The sequence below is a fragment of the Sorex fumeus genome, unplaced genomic scaffold, assembly GCF_029834395.1.
Source record: "Sorex fumeus unplaced genomic scaffold, SorFum_2.1 ptg000066l, whole genome shotgun sequence".
Taxonomy (NCBI): domain Eukaryota; kingdom Metazoa; phylum Chordata; class Mammalia; order Eulipotyphla; family Soricidae; genus Sorex; species Sorex fumeus.
In genome coordinates this window covers 79,693-99,220 of record NW_026606123.1, presented here as the reverse complement: position 1 = coordinate 99,220, position 19,528 = coordinate 79,693, and the positions used below count along the sequence as shown (strand labels likewise).

General features: G+C 45.6%; 1 protein-coding gene across 3 annotated transcripts in view; it reads left to right on the top strand.

The window, feature by feature from the left end:
* Positions 1-19,528, top strand: part of LOC130036799 (leucine-rich repeat-containing protein 37B-like) — a 46,967-nt gene that overhangs the window by 15,888 nt on the left and 11,551 nt on the right. For all 3 annotated transcript variants that reach the window (XM_056128692.1, XM_056128691.1, XM_056128690.1), the window contains 3 exons: positions 9,060-9,131; positions 10,066-10,140; positions 14,975-15,090. In XM_056128692.1, the coding sequence (XP_055984667.1) occupies positions 9,060-9,131; positions 10,066-10,140; positions 14,975-15,090 (263 nt within the window). The remainder of the gene's footprint in view (positions 1-9,059; positions 9,132-10,065; positions 10,141-14,974; positions 15,091-19,528) is intronic.

Sequence of the window (19,528 nt, the reverse complement as noted above, 5' to 3'; positions counted from 1 at the left end):
CTCTTTCCAAAGGCCAGGGATGCTAGTCCTTCAGTTACGTCACTTTATGGCCTATCTGACAAATGACTGGGTTGATTAGAAGCTGGGTTGATCATGATTTACTCCCTGCATTAAATATACCTGGGAAGAGCTCGAGATGAGAGCCAGAGAGAGAGCTCAGTGGGCTGAGGACCCGTCAGATGTAATCAACCTAAGCACAAAAGAAAACAGGCCCAGCTGAGGTGAATTGATGAGGAAGCTGAACTCCAAACCTTACTTGCAAGATCTCGGGGAAGATCCCAGCAATTTTTATATTCATAATTTTGCATTTCATTTATTTTGTTAAGCAGGGTTTTAGTAAACTATATAAAATTCAGGGCCCACAAAGCCTTGATTCTTCGTGGATTCCGGGTAGTTATCATTCAGTGAGTTTCTTGAATGAAGCATCTATAATATTAATAAACACTGAGAGGTGAACACATTATCAGTTGAATGAGTAACAGGTCACCTACAGTATGCCATAATAATTTGCAACTACATTAATAAATTTTCCATAAATTGCCAGAATATTTATAAGATGCCATTTTTTAAAAAAAACTTTTATTAGTGAAACACCATGAGGTACAGTTGTAGACTTACAGATTTCTGTGCTTGGGTTTCAGGTATACAATGATCGAGTACCCATCCCTCCACCAGTGCCCATTTTCCACCACCACGGATCCCAGTATCCCTCCCACCCCCTATGTCCCCCATCCCACCCTACCTCTGTGACAGGGCATTCCCCTTTGTTCTCTCTCTCCTTTTGGGTGCTGTGGTTTGCAAAAGAGGCATTGAGTGGCAATCATGTTGGTCTATAGTCCACTTTCAGCATGCATCTCCCATCCTGGGAGGATCCTTCCAAAATCCTTTATTTGGTGCTCCCTTCTCTATCTGAGCTACCTTTTCCCCTAGCATGTGTGGCTGGCCTCCAAGCCTTGGAGTGAACCTCCTGGTACTTACCTCAGCTATTCTTGGGTGTTAGTCTCCTATTTTGCTTGTTACTTTATGTTCCCCCGATGAATGCAGTCTTTCTATGTCTGTCCCTCTCTTTCTGACTCCTTTCACTTAGCATGATACTTTCCATGTAGTACCACTTGTATGTAAATTTCATGACTTCATCTTTTCTAACAGCTGCATAGTACTCCATTGTGTAGATGTACCAAAGTTTCTTTAACCAGTCATCTGTTCTCGGGCACTCAGGTTTTTTCCAGATTCTGGCTATTGTAAAGAGTGCTGCAATAAACAAACAAGTGCAGATGTCACTACGGCTATGCTTGTTTGCCTCTCTGGGATATATTCCTGAGAGTGGTATTGCTGGGTCAAATGGGAGCTAAATTTCTAAATTTTTGAGAATTGACCATTGTTTTTGAAAGGGTCCTAATCATATCTCTTACAGATGAAATCAGGAATGAAGTATGTTATGGAAATCCAACAGTGTTTGCTAATCCTAAATGTTCAGTTTTGTTTTTTTTCCTTTTGCTTATGTTTATGGGCCACACCACCATGCTCAGAGGTTGTTCCTGGCTCTCCTCTCCGCGATTACTCCTGGTGGTGCCTGGGGGACCATATGGGATACCAGGGATCAAACCCAGGTCAGCTGTGTGCAAGGCAAACGTCCTACCTGCTGTACGATTGCTCTGGTCCCAAGTAACTTTTTTTTCTCCTTCTGACTTTCAAGTGTTTCTTCGTTCACCTACACAGGTCTAGACTGCTGGCTCGTTTAAACAATTCTTTTAGTCATTTCGTCGGTTCGAACGATACAAGTTCCATGATGGTAGCAACTGAAGACTTGACAAAGTGCAAAGGCGCTGCCGTACTCAGACAGAGCATGTGGACACTCTGGCTTGTTTGTGGAACTTCAGTATTTTGCCAAGACATAAGAACTAAGATAGAACAGAGGAAACCCAAAACTTGTTCCCACTGACCACGTGACCCCACTGTGGAGATGATCAGTGAGGTGGGGAGCTGCACTGTGAAGGCAGACGGAGCTGTGGTCAGGGCGAAGCCCTCACTCTCTCCCCGCCACAAGGCGTAATGACCTGTCTTTAGATAAAGTGTCCACACAAGAGCTTACTCGAAGGCATTGTTATCATTTGGGGTTATGTTCTGAACTCCTGGCAGCAGCTTCTCCTAGTTCAGAAGCTTCTACCTTAAAGATGAAGGCCGCTCAGGACCTTGGAATGGTTTAGGGGTGACTGGTGGGAAAGTTGAGGAGTTCATCACATTCAGCAACTACTCTAGTCTCCCAAGTGCATCTTTTCCTCCCATCTTTGCAAGGAGACATCTTCTGTTTAAACTTAGTACTGCTGCCAGAGCACTGCCAGGGGCCATTCCCGAGGACCACCCAGATGTGGTCCAGCCACACCCTGTAGTCTCCCAACAACCCCCAACCCCCGCCAACATGTTTAGCTTTCCTCCTCTTTATTGTTGCAAAATGTCTGAGGGTCATACACAGCCCTGGCTGTGATGCTCCCATATTCAAATCCCACATCAGGGCCAGGCGCTTGGCCTCTGGCCAGGCGCTTTGCTGAAGGCCTCTGTCCTTTTGGGGGGCAGGAGACTCGCACACATGACCACCAGGGGTCGCTCTTCTACTTTTGTGTAAGAACGTCCTAGGAGCGGAGCTCACACCTGTGCTTGTCAGGGGTGCCACTTCTCAGCGTGGTTCTTGCGCACCGTTTCTCTTTTATATCAAAGAGCAGCAAAGACCTTCGTTGCCTGAATTTCAGGTGGATTCATGTGCCTTTTGGGGTCTTGCTTTTCCTGAGACTGAACTCCACCCCATGCGCACATGCAGAGAGCCATCTGCTCAGCCACAGTGGCCTGGGCTGGAAGCCACTAGAGATTCTGTGGTCCCTAGCAAGAGGACAGTGAGGTCTATCCCAAACTAAGTATCCATATTTGTTCAGGTAAGCTGCGTGGTTGGGGGACAAATATGAAGTTCACTGTGTGCACATCTCTTTTTAAAAAAATACTTAAAGAACCACAATTTACAAAGTTATTGAGAGTTGTTTTTTGAATTGAATCACCGTGATCTACAGTTACAAAGCTTTCATCTTTGAGTTTCAGTCATACAATGATCGAACACCCATCCCTCCACCAGTGCACACTTTCTACCATCAATGTCCCCAGTATCTCCCCCTTCCACAATCCCAACCCTTCCCCTGCCTCTATAGCAGACAATTTTCCCCATACTCTTTCTCTACTTTGGGGCATTATGATTTACAATATAGATACTGAGAGACCATCACATTTGATTTTTTGTGTACTTTCAGTACACATCTCCTATCACGAACGATTCCTCCAACCATCATTGACTTAGTGATCCCTTCTCTATTCCAGCTGCCTTTTCCCCCAGCTCATGACATAGGCTACCAACTATGAAGCAATCTTTCTGGCCCTTGTCTCTACTGCCCTTGGGTGTCAGTCTCATTTTATATTCCACAAATGAGTGCAGCCATTCTATGTCTGTCCCTCTCTTTCTGACTCATTTCACTTAGCATGATACTCTCCATGACCTTCCACTTACAAGCAAATTTTATGACTTCATCTTTCCTAACAGCTGCATAGTATTACATTGTGCAGGTGTACCAAAGTTTCTTTAACCAGTCATCTATTCTCGGGCACATAGGTTGTTTCCAGATTCTGGCTATTGTGAACAATGCTGCAATGAACATATAGGTGCAGATGTCATTTCTACTGTGCTTTATTGTACCCTTGGAATATATTTCCAGAAGTGGTATTTTGGGGTCATATGGAAGCTCAATTTCTAGTTTATTTAGGAATGCCCATATTGGGCGGCCAATCGTTGTGTTTTTTTTTTTTTTTTTTTGCTTTTTGGGTCACACCTGGCAATGCACAGGGGTTACTCCTGGCTCTGCACTCAGGAGTAGTTACTCCTGGCAGTGCTCAGGGGACCATATGGGATGCTGGGAATCAAACCCAGGTCAGCCGCGTGCAAGGCAAATGCCCAACCCGCTGTGCTATCTCTCCAGCCTCCCAGGCATTCTCGTGACATCCCGTGGAATCCAGTCGGTAGCGGCTCTGGTCCAGCAGTCATCTTCAAATCGCATTATGTGTCCTGCCCATCTGATTTTTGACGCCTTGGCAAATGAGACAGTGTCCCTGATTCTCGATCATTGACGGAAGTCGGATCTCCAGATTCCTTCTCTCACTTGAGTGAAGCGTGATACTCCAAGCATAGCTCTTTTGATTCCTCTTTGGGAGACCCAAATAGCGTTCTCATCCTGTTTTCGTAGGTCCCAGGTCTCTGAGGTGTATGTTAGTGTAGGAAGAACGGTGGAGTCGAAGAAATGTCCATGGAGCCAGATGTTCTTAGTCCTCTTAGCTATTTCTTCAACGTTCTTGAAGGTGTTCCACACCGCTCTATTCCTCCTGTGCAGCTCAGGTGCCAGGTTGTTCGTCTTGTTATGTTCTCGACCTAGGTATACATAACTGCCAGGAACTAGTCCATTTTTCATGAACATTGTCTTTGTGAGGTTCAGCTGCAGTCTGACCTTTTCATGCTCACGGTCAAAGTCGTCCAGCAGTTGTGATGCTTGGTTAATGTTTGCTGTTATTAGAACGATGTCATCAGCGAAGCAGAGGTGGTGCAGTTGCTGACTGTATATCTTTACTCCCATTCCTTCCCATTCCAGTCATCACATGACGTTCTTGAGGGTGGCACTGAAGAGTGTCAGTGAAATGGTATCGCTCTGCCAAACCCCTCTCTTAACATCGATGATCACTTTCTTGTAGAATGGTGAGATCCTAGTGGTGAATCCGTAATACAGCCACAGAGGATCCTGATGTACTGAGTTTGACTGCCCTGTTGGGCTAGGGCTTCGATGACCACGTCAGTCTCAACAGAATAAAAGGCCTTTTTTAAATCGATGAACGTTAGGCAGAGTGGCATCTTTGGCATCTTAAACTCTTGCAAAATCTCAGTGAGCGTAGTGTGGATATGGTCGATCATGCTGAATCTCTTTCGGAACTCGGCTTGCACGCATGGTTGTCCATCTAGTGTTCTGCCAATCCTATTCAGGATGACAGCTTGTAGATGGCGGACAATAGGCAGATCAGGCGATAGTTGCCAATGTCGTGGATGTCTCCCTTCTTGTACAACGGAATGGTCCTGCTGGTTTTCCATTGGGAAGGAACCTTGCATCCAGATAGGTAGAGTGTGAAGAGCCAAGCCAGTGTATTGACCAGTACTGGTGTCAGATTCTTCAGGTGTTTGGGTCTGACCTTGTCTGGGCCAGGTTCTGTACACTTCTTTACCAACAAAATGGTGTGTCGGATTTCGGAAAGGAGGACGTTGGGAACGACATATCCATCCTGTGGAATTTGGTATGTGGGCACTTGGACATGGCTGTTGAAGTGATCCAAGTAGAAGTTGTGAACAATCTTCTCCATTTCCCTTCTGGAAGATGTGATAGATCAATCAGGACATCGGAGGGCAGTCATCTTGGTCTTACTTATAGTTGGCGAAGGACAGGCAGGTGTTGCGAATATTTTTCCCAGCTTCTGCCGCATCAGACAACACTATTGCTCTTCTCTCTTTGAGGTCTTCCTTTATCGCTTTTCTGCACAGCTTTGCGAGCTCGGACATTAGCTTGTGATTGCCAGAGGCTTGCTGCAAACCACGTTGGCAAATGAGCTCAAGAGTTTCCTAAGACAGGCATCTGTTTGTGACTTTCCCACTCTTGGCATTCCTTGAGCAGTCATGGAGGTGCTGAACCAGTCAATTGGATTCCTCGTTGATGTCAGCGACGGCATCTTCCTACGTTGCCTCAATAGTGCCAAAGAGCTCCCGTTTGGTGGTCATTCTGGAAGTTCTCTTCTTAAACTTTGCAGTCCCTTCTCCTTGCTCCATAAAGTAGAATTTTGCATGAAGGAGATGGTTGTCCGATCCGTTTTGGAATTTTGGGACAACAGCATCATCAGTCAGGCAAAACAGTCCATTGAAAATGATGTAGTCAATTTCACTGTGGAACTGTCCACCAGGAGACTCCCATGTCCAATGTTTAGAATTTGGCCTTCTGGAACTGTGAGTTACCATGTATGGTCTTGGTCAACATGATGAACTCAGACCGTCTCTCACCCTGTTCGTTCCATTCTAGGCCATTGGTCCCGATGTGGAGTTCTTTGGGCAACCTTCTCAGTCCTATCTTGGCATTAAAATAACCTACAATGATCTTGTAGGAGGTGTGGTCTTCTTTATAGAACTTCCCCAGCTCCATGTAGAACTTCTCAATACCTTCTTCATCGTAGTTGGATGCTGGTGCATAGACGATGAAGATGGAAACTGCCAGCAGTGAGCCACATCTATTCAAGCATAATCGTCTGATTTGGGTTGTTAGGCATTCATATGAATCAATGCTCATGGCCAAGTTCATGTTGACCAGGACACCAACACCACCGATGCCTCTATTGTCACATGTTCCGAGGAACAGTTCTTCTCCAGTGTTGTAAATGGCATGATGTGATCGATGCCTTCTCATCTCGGTCAGACCAATGATGTCATACTTAATCTGCGATTGCACCATCAGGTCCTTGATGGGTGCTTCGGATGCTAGCGTACGTTCGTTGAAAGTAAAGTCATTTTAGTCCTTCGTTTTGGCAGCCTAGTTCGGCCCTGAGATTTTATCAGCCTCTCTTTGTTTATCCTTATTAACACTGCCGTATTGGGGGCTCTTTCAGGTCAGGGCAATGAGGCCCATTGTTTTTACTGTTTTTGGCATATCAAATATGCCACGGGTACGTGCCTGGAGTCCAAGGTCACAAAGTCCCACCTCACCTGCTTCTGTGAGGCTACACTCACGTGCGAGGTCGGCAGGAGCTTGCCAGGCTCTGCCGTGTGGGCGGGATACTCTCTGTAGCTTGCCAGGCTCTCTGAGAGGGATGGAGGCTTTTAGGGAGGCCTCTAATCACCGTTACAGGCATTCCCATAGTTCACACCATATTTGAACCCCATCAAATGTGGTGCAGTAATTTTGGAAAATGGGTATTAAGTGTCTTATGCTGTGTTGCATGCCGCTTTGTGGCCACACTGTCCAGAAAGCGGCCTGCAGCATGGGGGCAGCTGCGTAGTGGAGGTCAGCAGATGAGGTATTTATCTGGCACCTGCAGGGTGGGTATTATGGGCATGATCCCTGGGTCTCCAGAGATTGGGGGAAGCAGGCAGAGGATCTCTGTTTCCGGGCCCCATTGAGTCTGGAGTCCAAGGTCACAAAGTCCCACCTCACCTGGTTCTGTGGGGCTACACTCATGCGTGAGGCTTGGCCTGAGCATCTGGAAAGCAGCCTGGAGCGTGGCGTATATATATATATATATATATATATATATATATATATATATATATCTGTATCTATATCTATCTATCTATGTATCTATCTATCTATCCTGCAAGGGTATGCCAATGTTTCTTGAATAGAGTTTACTGAAAATTTCTTTCCGTTTTTTTTTCCCTCCTGTGTATTTCTTTGCTTGTTTTAAAGAGTTTGCATGTTTTTAAAAGAAGAAAATTCATTCTAGCATCTTGGAACAAAATCTTTTGTCAAAAATGAACTGCTTCTGGTACTGGAGTGATAATATAGCAGGAAAGGTGCGTGCTTTGCAGGCGGCTGACCAAGGTTCGATGCCTGGCATTCCATATGGTCCCCTAAGCACCACCAGGAGTAATCCCTGAGCATTCCTGGGTGTGACCCACAAACCAAAGAAAGAAAGAAAAGAGAGAGGAACTGAGGGAGGGAGGGCAGGAACTGGTTCATTTGACCAATATATCCATAATGTTATTTCTGAAGTATCTAGTAAATACCCGATATTGTCAGACCAGTGACAGTCAGGTGACCCTGGCATTCAAGAAGCTGAAAGTCCAGGAGACTGACAGGTGAGTCCGTGATCACATACAGCGTGACAAAGGTCTGGGCACAAAGATCTCTGTGGGAATGACTGGTAAGAAGACAGCTTCTAACAGCTCCTCTTCCATTGACCATGTCTTCTTTGTCCAAAACCAAGGATTGACCCTATTTTAATCTTTAGCTGGGTGTGTTGTCATGAAGTAGTTTGAATTTCTCAGGGTGTAAGAAACATTTTGAATTGTAGAGGCATCCATTAGAAATAATATTTGCTGCAGAGCAAGGACTTCTGCAGACATCATCACTCCTAGGTTTTTATTTCTTCTTTGGGGTTGATGGGGAGACATGCCCAGTGGTGCCCAGCGCTTACTCCTGACGCTGTGTTCAGGGATCACTCCTGGTGTGTTCCAGGGCCTGTGTAAGGTTCCAGGAATGAAACACAAGTGGGCTGCATGCAAGGCAAGTGCCCCACTTGCTGTTCTATTTGGTCCCTATTCCTAGAGTTTTCAACTTGGAAAAATTTGTCAGCATATTTTTTCTTTGCTCTACATTTATTTTCTCCCCCCCCCCCCCCCCGGTTCCCCTTCACTTTGTCATCTAGAGACTTGGGTGTTTCTCAAAGGGAGAATGCTTGGGGCTGGAGCAATACCACAGCCGGTAGGGTGTTTGCCTTGCACGCGGCTGACACGGGTTAAATTCCCAGCATTCCATATGTTCCCCCCGAACACCAGCAGGGGTAATTCCTAAGCGCATGAGCCACGAGTAACCCCTGTGCATCGCCAGGTGTGACCCAAAAAGAAAAAAAAAAGAATGCTTTATGGATTCTAAGCGTGATTATAAATAATCACAGAAAATAATGTTTTTTCACCTTCAAATTTCATGCCAATGGCTGGAGCGATAGCACAGTGGGTAGGGCGTTCACCTTACAAGCGACCAACATGGCCGACCCGAGTTCGATTCCTCTGCCCCTCTCGGAGAGCCCGGCAAGCTACCGAGAGTATTCGATATGCCAGACACAGTAACAACAAAGTCTCCAATGGAGACGTTACTGGGCCCGCTCGAGCAAATCGACGATCAACGGGAGGGCCTTTACCTTTACCTTTACCTTTTCATGCCAATAAATTAAATATAAATTTTAATGCTACATACTGATTATGCATATAATTTTAATTCTTTTTTTAGAATTCTCAGCCATAATCCCCTAACAACTATTGAAGATTTTTATCTTTTTAAATTGCCAGCATTAAAATATCTGTAAGTATTGTAATAAGTTTGTAGCTTATATGGTTTCTGCTATGATTTGCTGTCTTTATTTTTCTCCACTTTTGTCAAAGATAGAGTGTTTTGCATTGAATTTAAAAGTTATAATTTTAATTTTAACACTGGATTATTGAAATGACAGTTATTCTCAAAGGAAAAGATTAAGAAAGAATGACATGGGCAACAGCCAACAGAGGAAAAGAGCTATGTTGAGTACATATAGATAAGAAACATACAGATGCGTGTAGAAGTATTATTTATTCAGAAAGTAACAAGTAATAATGGACACATTATTGAAAAAAGAAAGTAAAGAAAAGAGGACCAGATAGGTGAGTGGTTGGAGCCCATGCACTGCTTGCTTGGAGGCCTGGATTCAACCTCTGACCCCTTATGTGTTCCCCAGAACTCTACTCAGAGTAACCCACAAGTACAGTGCCCAACATATCCCCCATGTACTATCAGATGTGGCCAAAATCCAAGGCCACCCGCAGCTCACATGAAAAAGAATCATTGAAAGGAGTAGATGCAATTTAGAAGTCGGACAAGGAAGGAAGGAAGGAAGGAAGGAAGGAAGGAAGGAAGGAAGGAAGGAAGGAAGGAAGGAAGGAAGGAGGGAGGGAAGGAGGGAGGGAAGGAGAGGAGAGAGGGAGGGAAAAAGGAAGGAGGGAGGGAGGGAGGGAGAAGGAAGGAAGGAGGGAGGGAGGAAGGAAGGAAGGAAGGAAATTTTTTTATTCTCCAAAGTGTCATTAATTTGATGATAGAAAAGGCTTTTATCAGCAAGAGCTCTCTGGAATTATAGTCTACAGCAAACAGTTGACCTGGATTTACAGCAAAGCCAGAATCAAAGTTATCACTTCATTTATCTCATCTATTTAACTCTAGAGCTTCTGTATTTGGATTCACATCATGCTTGTGCTTTCTCCCTCAGAGACATGGGAGCAACACAAGTGCCACTTGCAGCAGTTCAAAACATCCTCATGATGAATCTTAAATTAGAAAAGCTGTAAGTTGATTTTCTGACATTTATTTCACTTAATTTTTTTAAGGCTTGTTTATTTCTTTCTCTCTCTCTCTCTCTCTCTCTCTTCTCTCTCTCAGTCTCTCTCTCTCCCTCTTTTTGTAGGGGTACTGGTATTTATTCAGCCATTGATTCAGCTAATTGAATTTGGCATGAACTCCACATTACTTTATTTTCAGAATGGTAATTTTATTTATTATTTTTTTAAATCATTGAATCCGTGAGATACAGTTACAAAGCTTCCCTGTTTGAGTTTCAGTCATACAATGATAGGACACCCAACCCTCCACCAGTGCACATCTTCCACCACCAATGTCCCCAGTATACCCGCCCCCGTCCCACCCCTCCCCCTGCCTCTATGGCAGACAATTTCCCTCATACTCTCTTTTGTATTGCTTGTTATGAATAGTACAATGCCATTCGGCCACAAAAGTGGCTGTGTGTTCCTGGAATTCTAAAGTTTTAGATAATTAGGATGGGGAGAAGGCAGAGAGCTGCTCAGTTCAGAAATTCTTTTGTGTATCTCTGGATCATGACCATTAAGGAGCTTAAGTAGCAGCCAGAGGCAGTTTGTGGGCATGACCTCCAGAGTCCCACCTGCCCCCTAAAAATCCCAGGGGCCACCAACATCCAGAACCCAATGAGAAGTGCAGGTATGCAGTTTCAGTGACAGCAAACTCCAGGCCTCCAGGGATAGGGGATGGGCCTGTCTCTCTCATTCCGCCCCCTACTCCTGTGGGACCCAGCCCGGCAGTCGACCTCCACAACCCAACCACCACCATGCTTCTGGCCACTCCCCTCTCACTCGGGCTGAGTCTCACGCATGAGTGAAGTCCCAAGGAACTCAGGTAATGTGGAACTTTGTGAACTTGGATTCTGGGCTCAACAGGACCCAGGAGCAGAGATCCTCTGCCTGTTTCCCCCAGTCTTCAGTGACACAGGGGTCACTCCCAGAAGCCACCTCCTGCCAGCGCTAGATAATCTCGTCATCAGCCAGCATCCAGATCACAGGGCTACTTCTCCCAGAAGGGAACATAACATGAGGACCCCATAGCCGTGCCACCAGACTTGGTGCCAGGCTGATGGTAGAGACCTAATCAAACCCAAAGAAGAAGGCACAAATTTTCCTGAATATGTTATCAGGGTGGAAGGGATGCCTATCTGCACTAGCAACGGGAGTCATTGCTTAAAAACACACACGCAGTACTGAATGGCTGAATATCACAATTCTACTGAATCTGATAAAAAGCCATTGCTTAAAAAAAAAAGCCATTGTTATTGCTCGCAGCAAATGGATTTCTGGATACTGGAAGTGAAAGTTATGATACTCTACCTCCTATGTGAACTCTCTGCCTCCTATGTGAACTCTCTGCCTCCTATGTGAACTCCCTAAAGTTATTGAATTAGAAAACTGGATATATTGGAAACGATGTAAAGGAGAAAAAGCTAGAATCTAGATTGATTCCTCTTATGGAAAAACTATTGATTGGAGTCCAGTAGGCTCAGCCTGGGCAAAAGGAGCTAAAGAATATTCTGAATTGGGGAGCAATACAAGGCTCCGAAGTGTCCCAAATTATAATTAACTCTAATATTAGCATAAGCCATAAGCCACACCCTGCCAGCGCCAGATAACCTCGTCATAGGCTACCCTCCAGACCTCATAGCTGTTCCTCCAGAAGGGAGCATAAAATGAGGCCCCCATAACCATGCCACTGGACTCCGTGCCAGGCTGTTTTCACTTGGGGCACCCCAACGGACCCAGCCCCAGCAGTGACCTCCACTACCCAACTGCTGCCATGCTCAGGCCACTTTCCATATGCTCGGGCTGAGCCTCACGGATGAGTGAAGTCCTACGGAACCCAGGTAATGCAGAACTTTATGACCTTGGACTCCGGGCTTAAACGGTAGCCAGGAGCAGAGATCCTCTGCCCGCTTCCTCCAGTCTCCGGTGACCCACGGGTCACACCGATAAGCCACACCCTGCTTGTGCCAGATAATCTTCTCATCGGCCACCCTCCAGAAGGGAGCATAAAATGAGGACCCCATAACCATGAACCAGACTCTGCACCAGGCTTTTTTCATGCAGGATGCCCCAGAGGGGGACGAGTGAGAGCCCTCCCCGCCCCAAGGGACCCAGCCCCAGCAACTGACCTCCACAACCCAACCGCAGCCACGCTCCAGGCCGCTCCCTACTTGCTTGGGCCGAGCCTCACATGAGTGAACATATTCCTGGACCACACGGCTGCGACATATCACAAGACACTTCCTACCCATTCTCCATAATTGCCACACCAGATTTGATGGGGTTCAGACAGAAAGCAACAACTTACCTATCTAGATAGATAGATAGATAGATAGATAAGATAGATACCTCTTGGAGAGCACAGCAAGCTACCAAGAGTCCACCTGTACATCAGAGCCTGGCAAGCAAGCCATGACATATTCGATATGCCAAAAGTGTAGCAATAAAGGGTCTCATTCCCCTGACCCAGAAAGAGCCTCCAATATGTTGGGAAAGATGAGTAAGGAGAGGCTGCTAAAATCTCAGGGCTGGGACGAATGGAGATGTTACTGGTGCCCACTTGATTAAACCGATGAACAAGGGGATGACAGTGATACAGTGAATATTGGCATAATGGGGTGCGGAGGTAGCTTTCCGCCTCCTACACCCTTCCTTCCTGGGCATAAGAAACAAAATCATCTATGGAAAATAGGGAATTCTTTTGGATACATGACAGCCCGGACAGTTTTATCCAACATAACAATGTCGGAACAAAACGTACTTTACATTTTGATAGAAATCTTACCCGCTATATACAGGCTTGTGTTCCACTGCCATATGCCATGCTGAAAGGGAGAATTAGCTGGGATAAAGTAGCAGAGGTAATATCTTGCAGTGACTGCTCTATGTTCACTTGTATTAATAACACTATGAGTCTCACAGCAGAAGAAAGCATCTATCTTCTTAGAGCTTCCATGGGGGTCTAGATGCCTGTGTGGCTTAACCGCTTGTGGGAAGACAGTCCAGCTACCAACATTCTTCGCCGGCTGGTCACTCCCCTGGCGCCACACACAAAGAGGTTTGTAGGACTCGTAATTGCCATTATCATGGGACTCGTTGCCATCACTGCTACAGCAGCAACGGCTCATATTGCATTGAGGCAAGGATCTCAGACTGCTGAGTTTGTTAAGAAATGGCACGAGGGGGCTGGAGCGATAGCACAGCAGGTAGGGCATTTTCCTTGCATGTGGCTGACCCTGGTTCGATTCCTAGCATCCCATATGTTCCCCTGAGCACTGCCAGGAGTAATTTCTGAGTGCAGAGCCAGGAGTAACCCCTGTGCATCTCCAGGTGTGACCCAAAAAGCAAAAAGAAGAAGAAAGAAAGAAAGAAAGAAAGAAAGAAAGAAAGAAAGAAAGAAAGAAAGGGCATCAGGACTCTCAGAAACTGTGGACAACCCAGTGACAAGTTGATGCAGGATTACAAGAGGAATTGTCCGATGTTACACGAACTGTTACCCTACTCGGTGACCAGCTACCGAGTTTAAGAAGACAACACACTCTAAAATGTGATTGGAATACTTCTGCATTTGTATAACTCCTGTACCTTATTATGAGTCTGAATCTCCATGGGAAAAGGTTAAAAAGTATTTGTTAAACCATCAAAAATATGACCGACAAAATTATAGAGTTGCAAACTAACATTCACTGTGTATTTCAGGCCCACTTGCAAGTCTGGGGACCTGATACCATTGGGGGTGGATTGTTGGATGGGATCACTCAACTAAATCCTAAGAAGTATATTCTAGTCCTTGTGATGGGCTTTATTAGTATGTCTGTACTTATTGTTCTGTTGTTTCTTTTTTACATAGCCTGCCAAAAATTCAGAAAACAAAACAGAATAGCCCAATAACAACACGCTGCACATGTCGTCATGAAGGCTAAGCTGGCTGCAAAACAAAAAGGGGGAGACGTTGGAGCCCGACCAGAGTCATGAGGAAGTTCCTACAGACACTGCCTTGCTTTCAGTGTCATGCTGGAAGCAGCTTGGAACTCTGATTGAACTGGGCAGGGGTCAGCATGTCATGATGCAGCTACTCCTTGACACTGATTGATTACGCTATGCTTTGTTTAGGCAAAGTTAGAGGGGACATCCTGTCTAGACGGAAATGTAGATGATTGAAATATGGGGATGGGAGGTTAATCATCGACAGAGCAAGATCAATAGCCTTTTGTCCACATGGATTTGGTGATGCATCCCCTAGTGTACTGTATTACAATAAAAGAAGGTTGCTGGGTTTGATTAATGCCATTTGTCTGAGAGAACTCTTGGCCCTCCACGCTACCTCATTCCATGAATGTTGCTTATCTCTGTGCCCCCGACTGATCACTCCATAGAGAAATAACACCCCAGGTTGTAACTGATGTTTTTTTATTGTTATCTGGGAGCTGAAGAGATAGGATAGTGAGTTAGGTATTTGATTTGCATGTGGCTAACCCACATTCAGCCTCTCGCACTGCCTATGGTTTCCCGAGCCTGCTAGGAATGATCCCTGAGCCAAGAGCCCAGAGCAACCCCTGAGCACCACCAGATATGACCAAAAAACAAAACTCAGTTTTCTGAGGGCTGGAGCAATAGTACACGCTTTGCATGCATCACCTCCCAGTTGGGTTCCCACCACCTCAGAGTTTGAGCAACACCTCATCCATGTTTCTCAGGAACTTTTTCAATAGCTGCTCAGTGGCCTTGACTGCCTCTTCTACCTATTTAAAGTAACCTCTTGACTCTGCACTTAATTCTCTGTGTTTCCATTCATAGGATCTTACCTAACCATCTAACCTGCTGCCTCTGCCAATTTAAAAATAATATTGACGTTGTCTACAAGACAGTCAAACTACGTTGTGACAGTGAATGTCTTATCAGCACACACTGTGGTGAGTTGGATTGCCTGCTGATAGGTTTTTAATTTATGTTTCATTTTTATTTTAATCACTGATGGTACATTTGAAGCTGATTATGGAGTGCATTATTTTTATTCAGAGTTCAACTCCCTATATTTCCATGAGCTATTTCCCTTGGCAAAAGTCAGAATCTCAGCCACATCATTACCTTCGCAGTATATGAATGACCTGAAGGTTTAAGAGGAATGGAAGAAAGGGATGGAAGTGGGAAAGGGAGCTATCATTCATGGTCACAACTGAGTGCCACACTCTGGGCAAGGTGTTGGTCCTCCAGATGAGAGCTCAGCCACACAATGCAGTTTGCAAACAGATTTTATACACAAGAAATATCAGTTGCCCTTTTCTTTATAGGACTGGTGTAGCTACCTTATTGCATGTGTTTTTATAATTTTATAGGCAAGTACAAGTCATACTATCTTATGAACGTTTTGCTTAGAGCCTGAGAAATTCTGGTTTTCTAAGCATAGGCTGCCACTCAGTCCTTCTAACGATGGATTCTTAGAGCATCCCCACCTCCAAACCTACTTTGAATTTTAACCCTTCAAATCCACAAAGCACTCAGGTGCCCTTATATATTTCCACATAGTAAGTTTACTTGATAACTTCCGCAATGTCCTTTTAGGGGCCCAGGAAAATAGATCAATAGGTTGCAACACATGCTTTTCATGTGGGAGGTGTGGGTTCAATCCCCCCATAAAATAATTTTCGAAGAACTGCTGGGAGTATTCCTTGGGCACTGCTGTATGGCGAATGCATGAGCACATGCGCACACACAACACACACACACACAACACACACACACACACATACACCACCCATAAAACGTATTTTCATGCCGGGATATTATGAATCTGCTTCGCTATCAGCAGTTCGGCACATCAGATTACATTGCTTCTTACACAAAGATGTTATTTTTAAAATCAACTTTTAACATGTCTATTACTCTCTTCTCAGAGATGGGCATAACAAGATTTACGAATCACCTTTCATAACATGAACATCAAACCTGGGGATTTGTTGGGGGAGGGGCGGGGAAAGAGTCAGATTAGAGGGGATGTACGAACTGTGGTGTCTCAGCACTTCGGCGGTGGTCCAGGTAAAGTTCACTTTGTACATGGAAACCAATAGCATTCATATTTTGTAATCATGTTACTTCAACTTTAATAATGTTATTTAAAGAATAACTGATCACTGATCACTGTCCTGCCGCTGTTCATCAATTTGCTCGAGTGGGCCCAGTAACATTGTGAAACTTGTTACTGTGTTTGGCATATCGAATATGTCATGGGTAGCTTGCCAGGCTTTGCTGTGTGGGCGAAATACTCTTGGTAGCTTGCTGGGCTCTTCGAGAGAGGCGGAGGGATCCAACTCAGGTCGGCCATGTTGGCTGCATGCAAGGCAAACGTCCTACACGCTGTGCTATTGCTCCAGCCACAAAGAATAACTAAACCAAATAATCTAAATTCAGAATAAAAATACTAATAGCATTTTTAAGTGAATAATAGAAAAACAAAAAGTGTTAAATGTGCCTAATGCCTAGATCTTGTGTTCCCAGTCTGGGACTCCCTGCAAGTCCATGCTTCTTCCTCACATCCCTTAACTCCCCCTCTAAATTTCACCACCACCAAAAGAACTTTTAATTCTCAGTAATGTTTGGTTGGAAAGATAGTCTAGCACTTGCCTTGCATATGGCAGACGTGGGTTGGATCCCTAGCATCTCAGATGATCCCAAATTACTACCAGGAGTGATCCCTGAGCACAGAGACCGGAGTAACCCCTGAGCATTGCTGGGTTTGGCCCCACCGCCCCCCACACCAAAAGAAACCCAACTGCACAATTTTACACTTGACCTTCAAGAAGTCAGAAACTTTGTATGGTTCCCTAGGTAGAGCTGGAAGTATTAGGAAGTAAGTGAAGGCAAATACACATCTAATAAGAGTTGTTTTCCCCAATTTTGGGATCTCCAATGTTATTTCAGGGGCCAGAGAGATAGGACAGCGGGTAGGGAGATAGTATAGTGGGTAGGGGACTTGCCTTGCACACAAATGACCTGAATTCCATTGCCGACATACTATACAGTTTCCCAAGCACCAACAGGAGTGATTTTTTGAGCAGTGAACCAGGAGTAACCCCTGAGCATCACCAAGTGTGGCCCCCAAACAAAACAAAACAAATTATTTTATAGATTTTCTCAACATTGCACATTGACATATACTCTGGCAAATCCATTAACCTATACTTAGACATCTGTCCAGATTCAGCAATATGAAACTGAGGGCTAATAAACAAAAGTATTAGTTGGTAAAAGTATTAGTTGGCACGCATGAAGGTACCGGGCAGAGGAACAAAGGCATGCGGGTCCCGGGGCTGAGATCTCCAAGTCTGCTCGGATAGGGGCTGAGCATCCTCCACCCATATCCTCCATATTCCAGTAGGTAGAAGTCACACCCACCAACTGGCCCCCTGGCGCCGTGTAATCCCATCAGCGGCCAAGACCCAGAGACTATAAAACCCAGATCCCGGAAGAGAACAGCGCAGAGTCTCCTGCCCCCGCGCCTGGCTGTCCTCGCCAGGGCCCCTAGAGGGGAGTGGGTTGAGTTTCCCTCCCCGTCCCGACCAGGGCTCTGGCAGCCAAAGACCTCCAGAACCAGCCACCACCGTGCTGAGACCGCTCTCTGCACGCATGAAGGTACCAGCAGAGGAACAAAGGCATACGGGTCCCGGGGCTGAGATCTCCAAGCCTGCTCAATCGGGGCTGAGCATCCTCCACCCAGATCCTCCATATTCCAGTAGGCAGGGGTCACACCCACCAACTGGCCCCCTGGCGCCATGTAATCCCATCAGCAGCCAAGACCCAGAGACTATAAAACCTAGATCCCAGAAGTGCGCAGCCACATTTGCGGCTGCACAACACCTTATTATCTCATTCTAACTTTGGACAAAATGGTAGGCTACCAGATGTAACCTGCCCACAGGGCAGAGTCTGGCAAACTCCCCGTGGTGTACCCAATATGCCCAATACCAGTAACAATGATGGGGCTCATTCTCCTAACCCTGAAAGAGCCTTTAATATGGCACTTTTAAAAAATCTCAGGGCTAGGATGAAGGAGACGTTACTGGAGCCTGCTCAAGGCAATCGATGAACAACAGGATGGTCGTGATCGTGATCGTGATTAGTTGGTAGGTGGAGGATGGGTGCATTCAGAAGAGGATCTGATTTCTGGAGGAATTTCTTCGTTGTCTGTGACAGTAACCTATGACAGTAACAAGATTAGCACACCAAAGAGTTAAAGAGAAACAGCACCTTCCAACCCCCAGCTACTGTTTCTGGCTCCCCTGGTCCCAGCTGAACCAGCGAACCAGGGAACCAGCATGCAGCCTGGTCCTGGTGGTGTGGCCTCTGAGCCAGGGAGCCTGGCCTTTGAGCTAGGGGGCGTGGATAGGGGGAATGGCCTACTCTGAGGGCAGCAGTTATTTTCCCCTTTCCTAGCAATTTGGACTCATATCTTGACCTCCATCACGTAACTCGGGGGAGAATGTCTCGGCCATCTCTAATACATTAGGCCAATAATCCACTAGCTCATCCCAGTTGCACCATAATACCCATAGACATATACAAGTCCAATGTAGAGGACTACATCCCCCGAAGCTCCACTAGAGGCCACAGAGGAGAACATGAGAGGAAGCCACAACTCCTGAAGGGGAAAAAGGCGACCACTAGACCGAGCTCACCCAGAATCCCCAAATTAACCAAGAGGGAAAACTCATAGTGAACTGTGGTTCCCACCTTCATACTACCACCACAACATGAAAAAACAGCACAGATCCCCACCACGCCAAGAGGGGAAGATGAAGAAAAAGGTCCAGAGGCCCCCAACAGGGTCTACTCACAAAAACAGTCTCTCCAATAAGGAATTCAGAATCAAAATGTTGAAGATGTTCAATGAACTCAAAGAAACAGTGGAACAGACATCCAGGAAATTAAAAGAGGACTTGAATGAAACAGTGGAACAGGCAGCCAACAAAATACCGGAAGAAATGAGAGCAGAAATAGAAAAGCTGCAAACAAATGTCATGAATAAAGGATTTGATAGATGAAATAAAAAACTCATTGAGTGCCCTCACCAGTAGAATGGCTACAGCCGAGGACAGAATCAGTAAGCTTGAAGATGAGCACCAGAAAGCTTACAGACAACAACAGACCATGGGAAAAGACCTCAAAATAGCCCTGGGGTGAATCAGAGTCCTAGGGGATGAATCCAAGAGGAGCAAGTAAGAATCATCAGAGTACCAAAAGGACAGGGAGGCAACCCCAATGGAAAAGCCACAGTTAAACATATCATTGCCGAAAAGTTCCCAGAGCTGGAGAATGCAGGCATCCGGATCCAAGGAGCCCAAAGGGTGCCAAGTA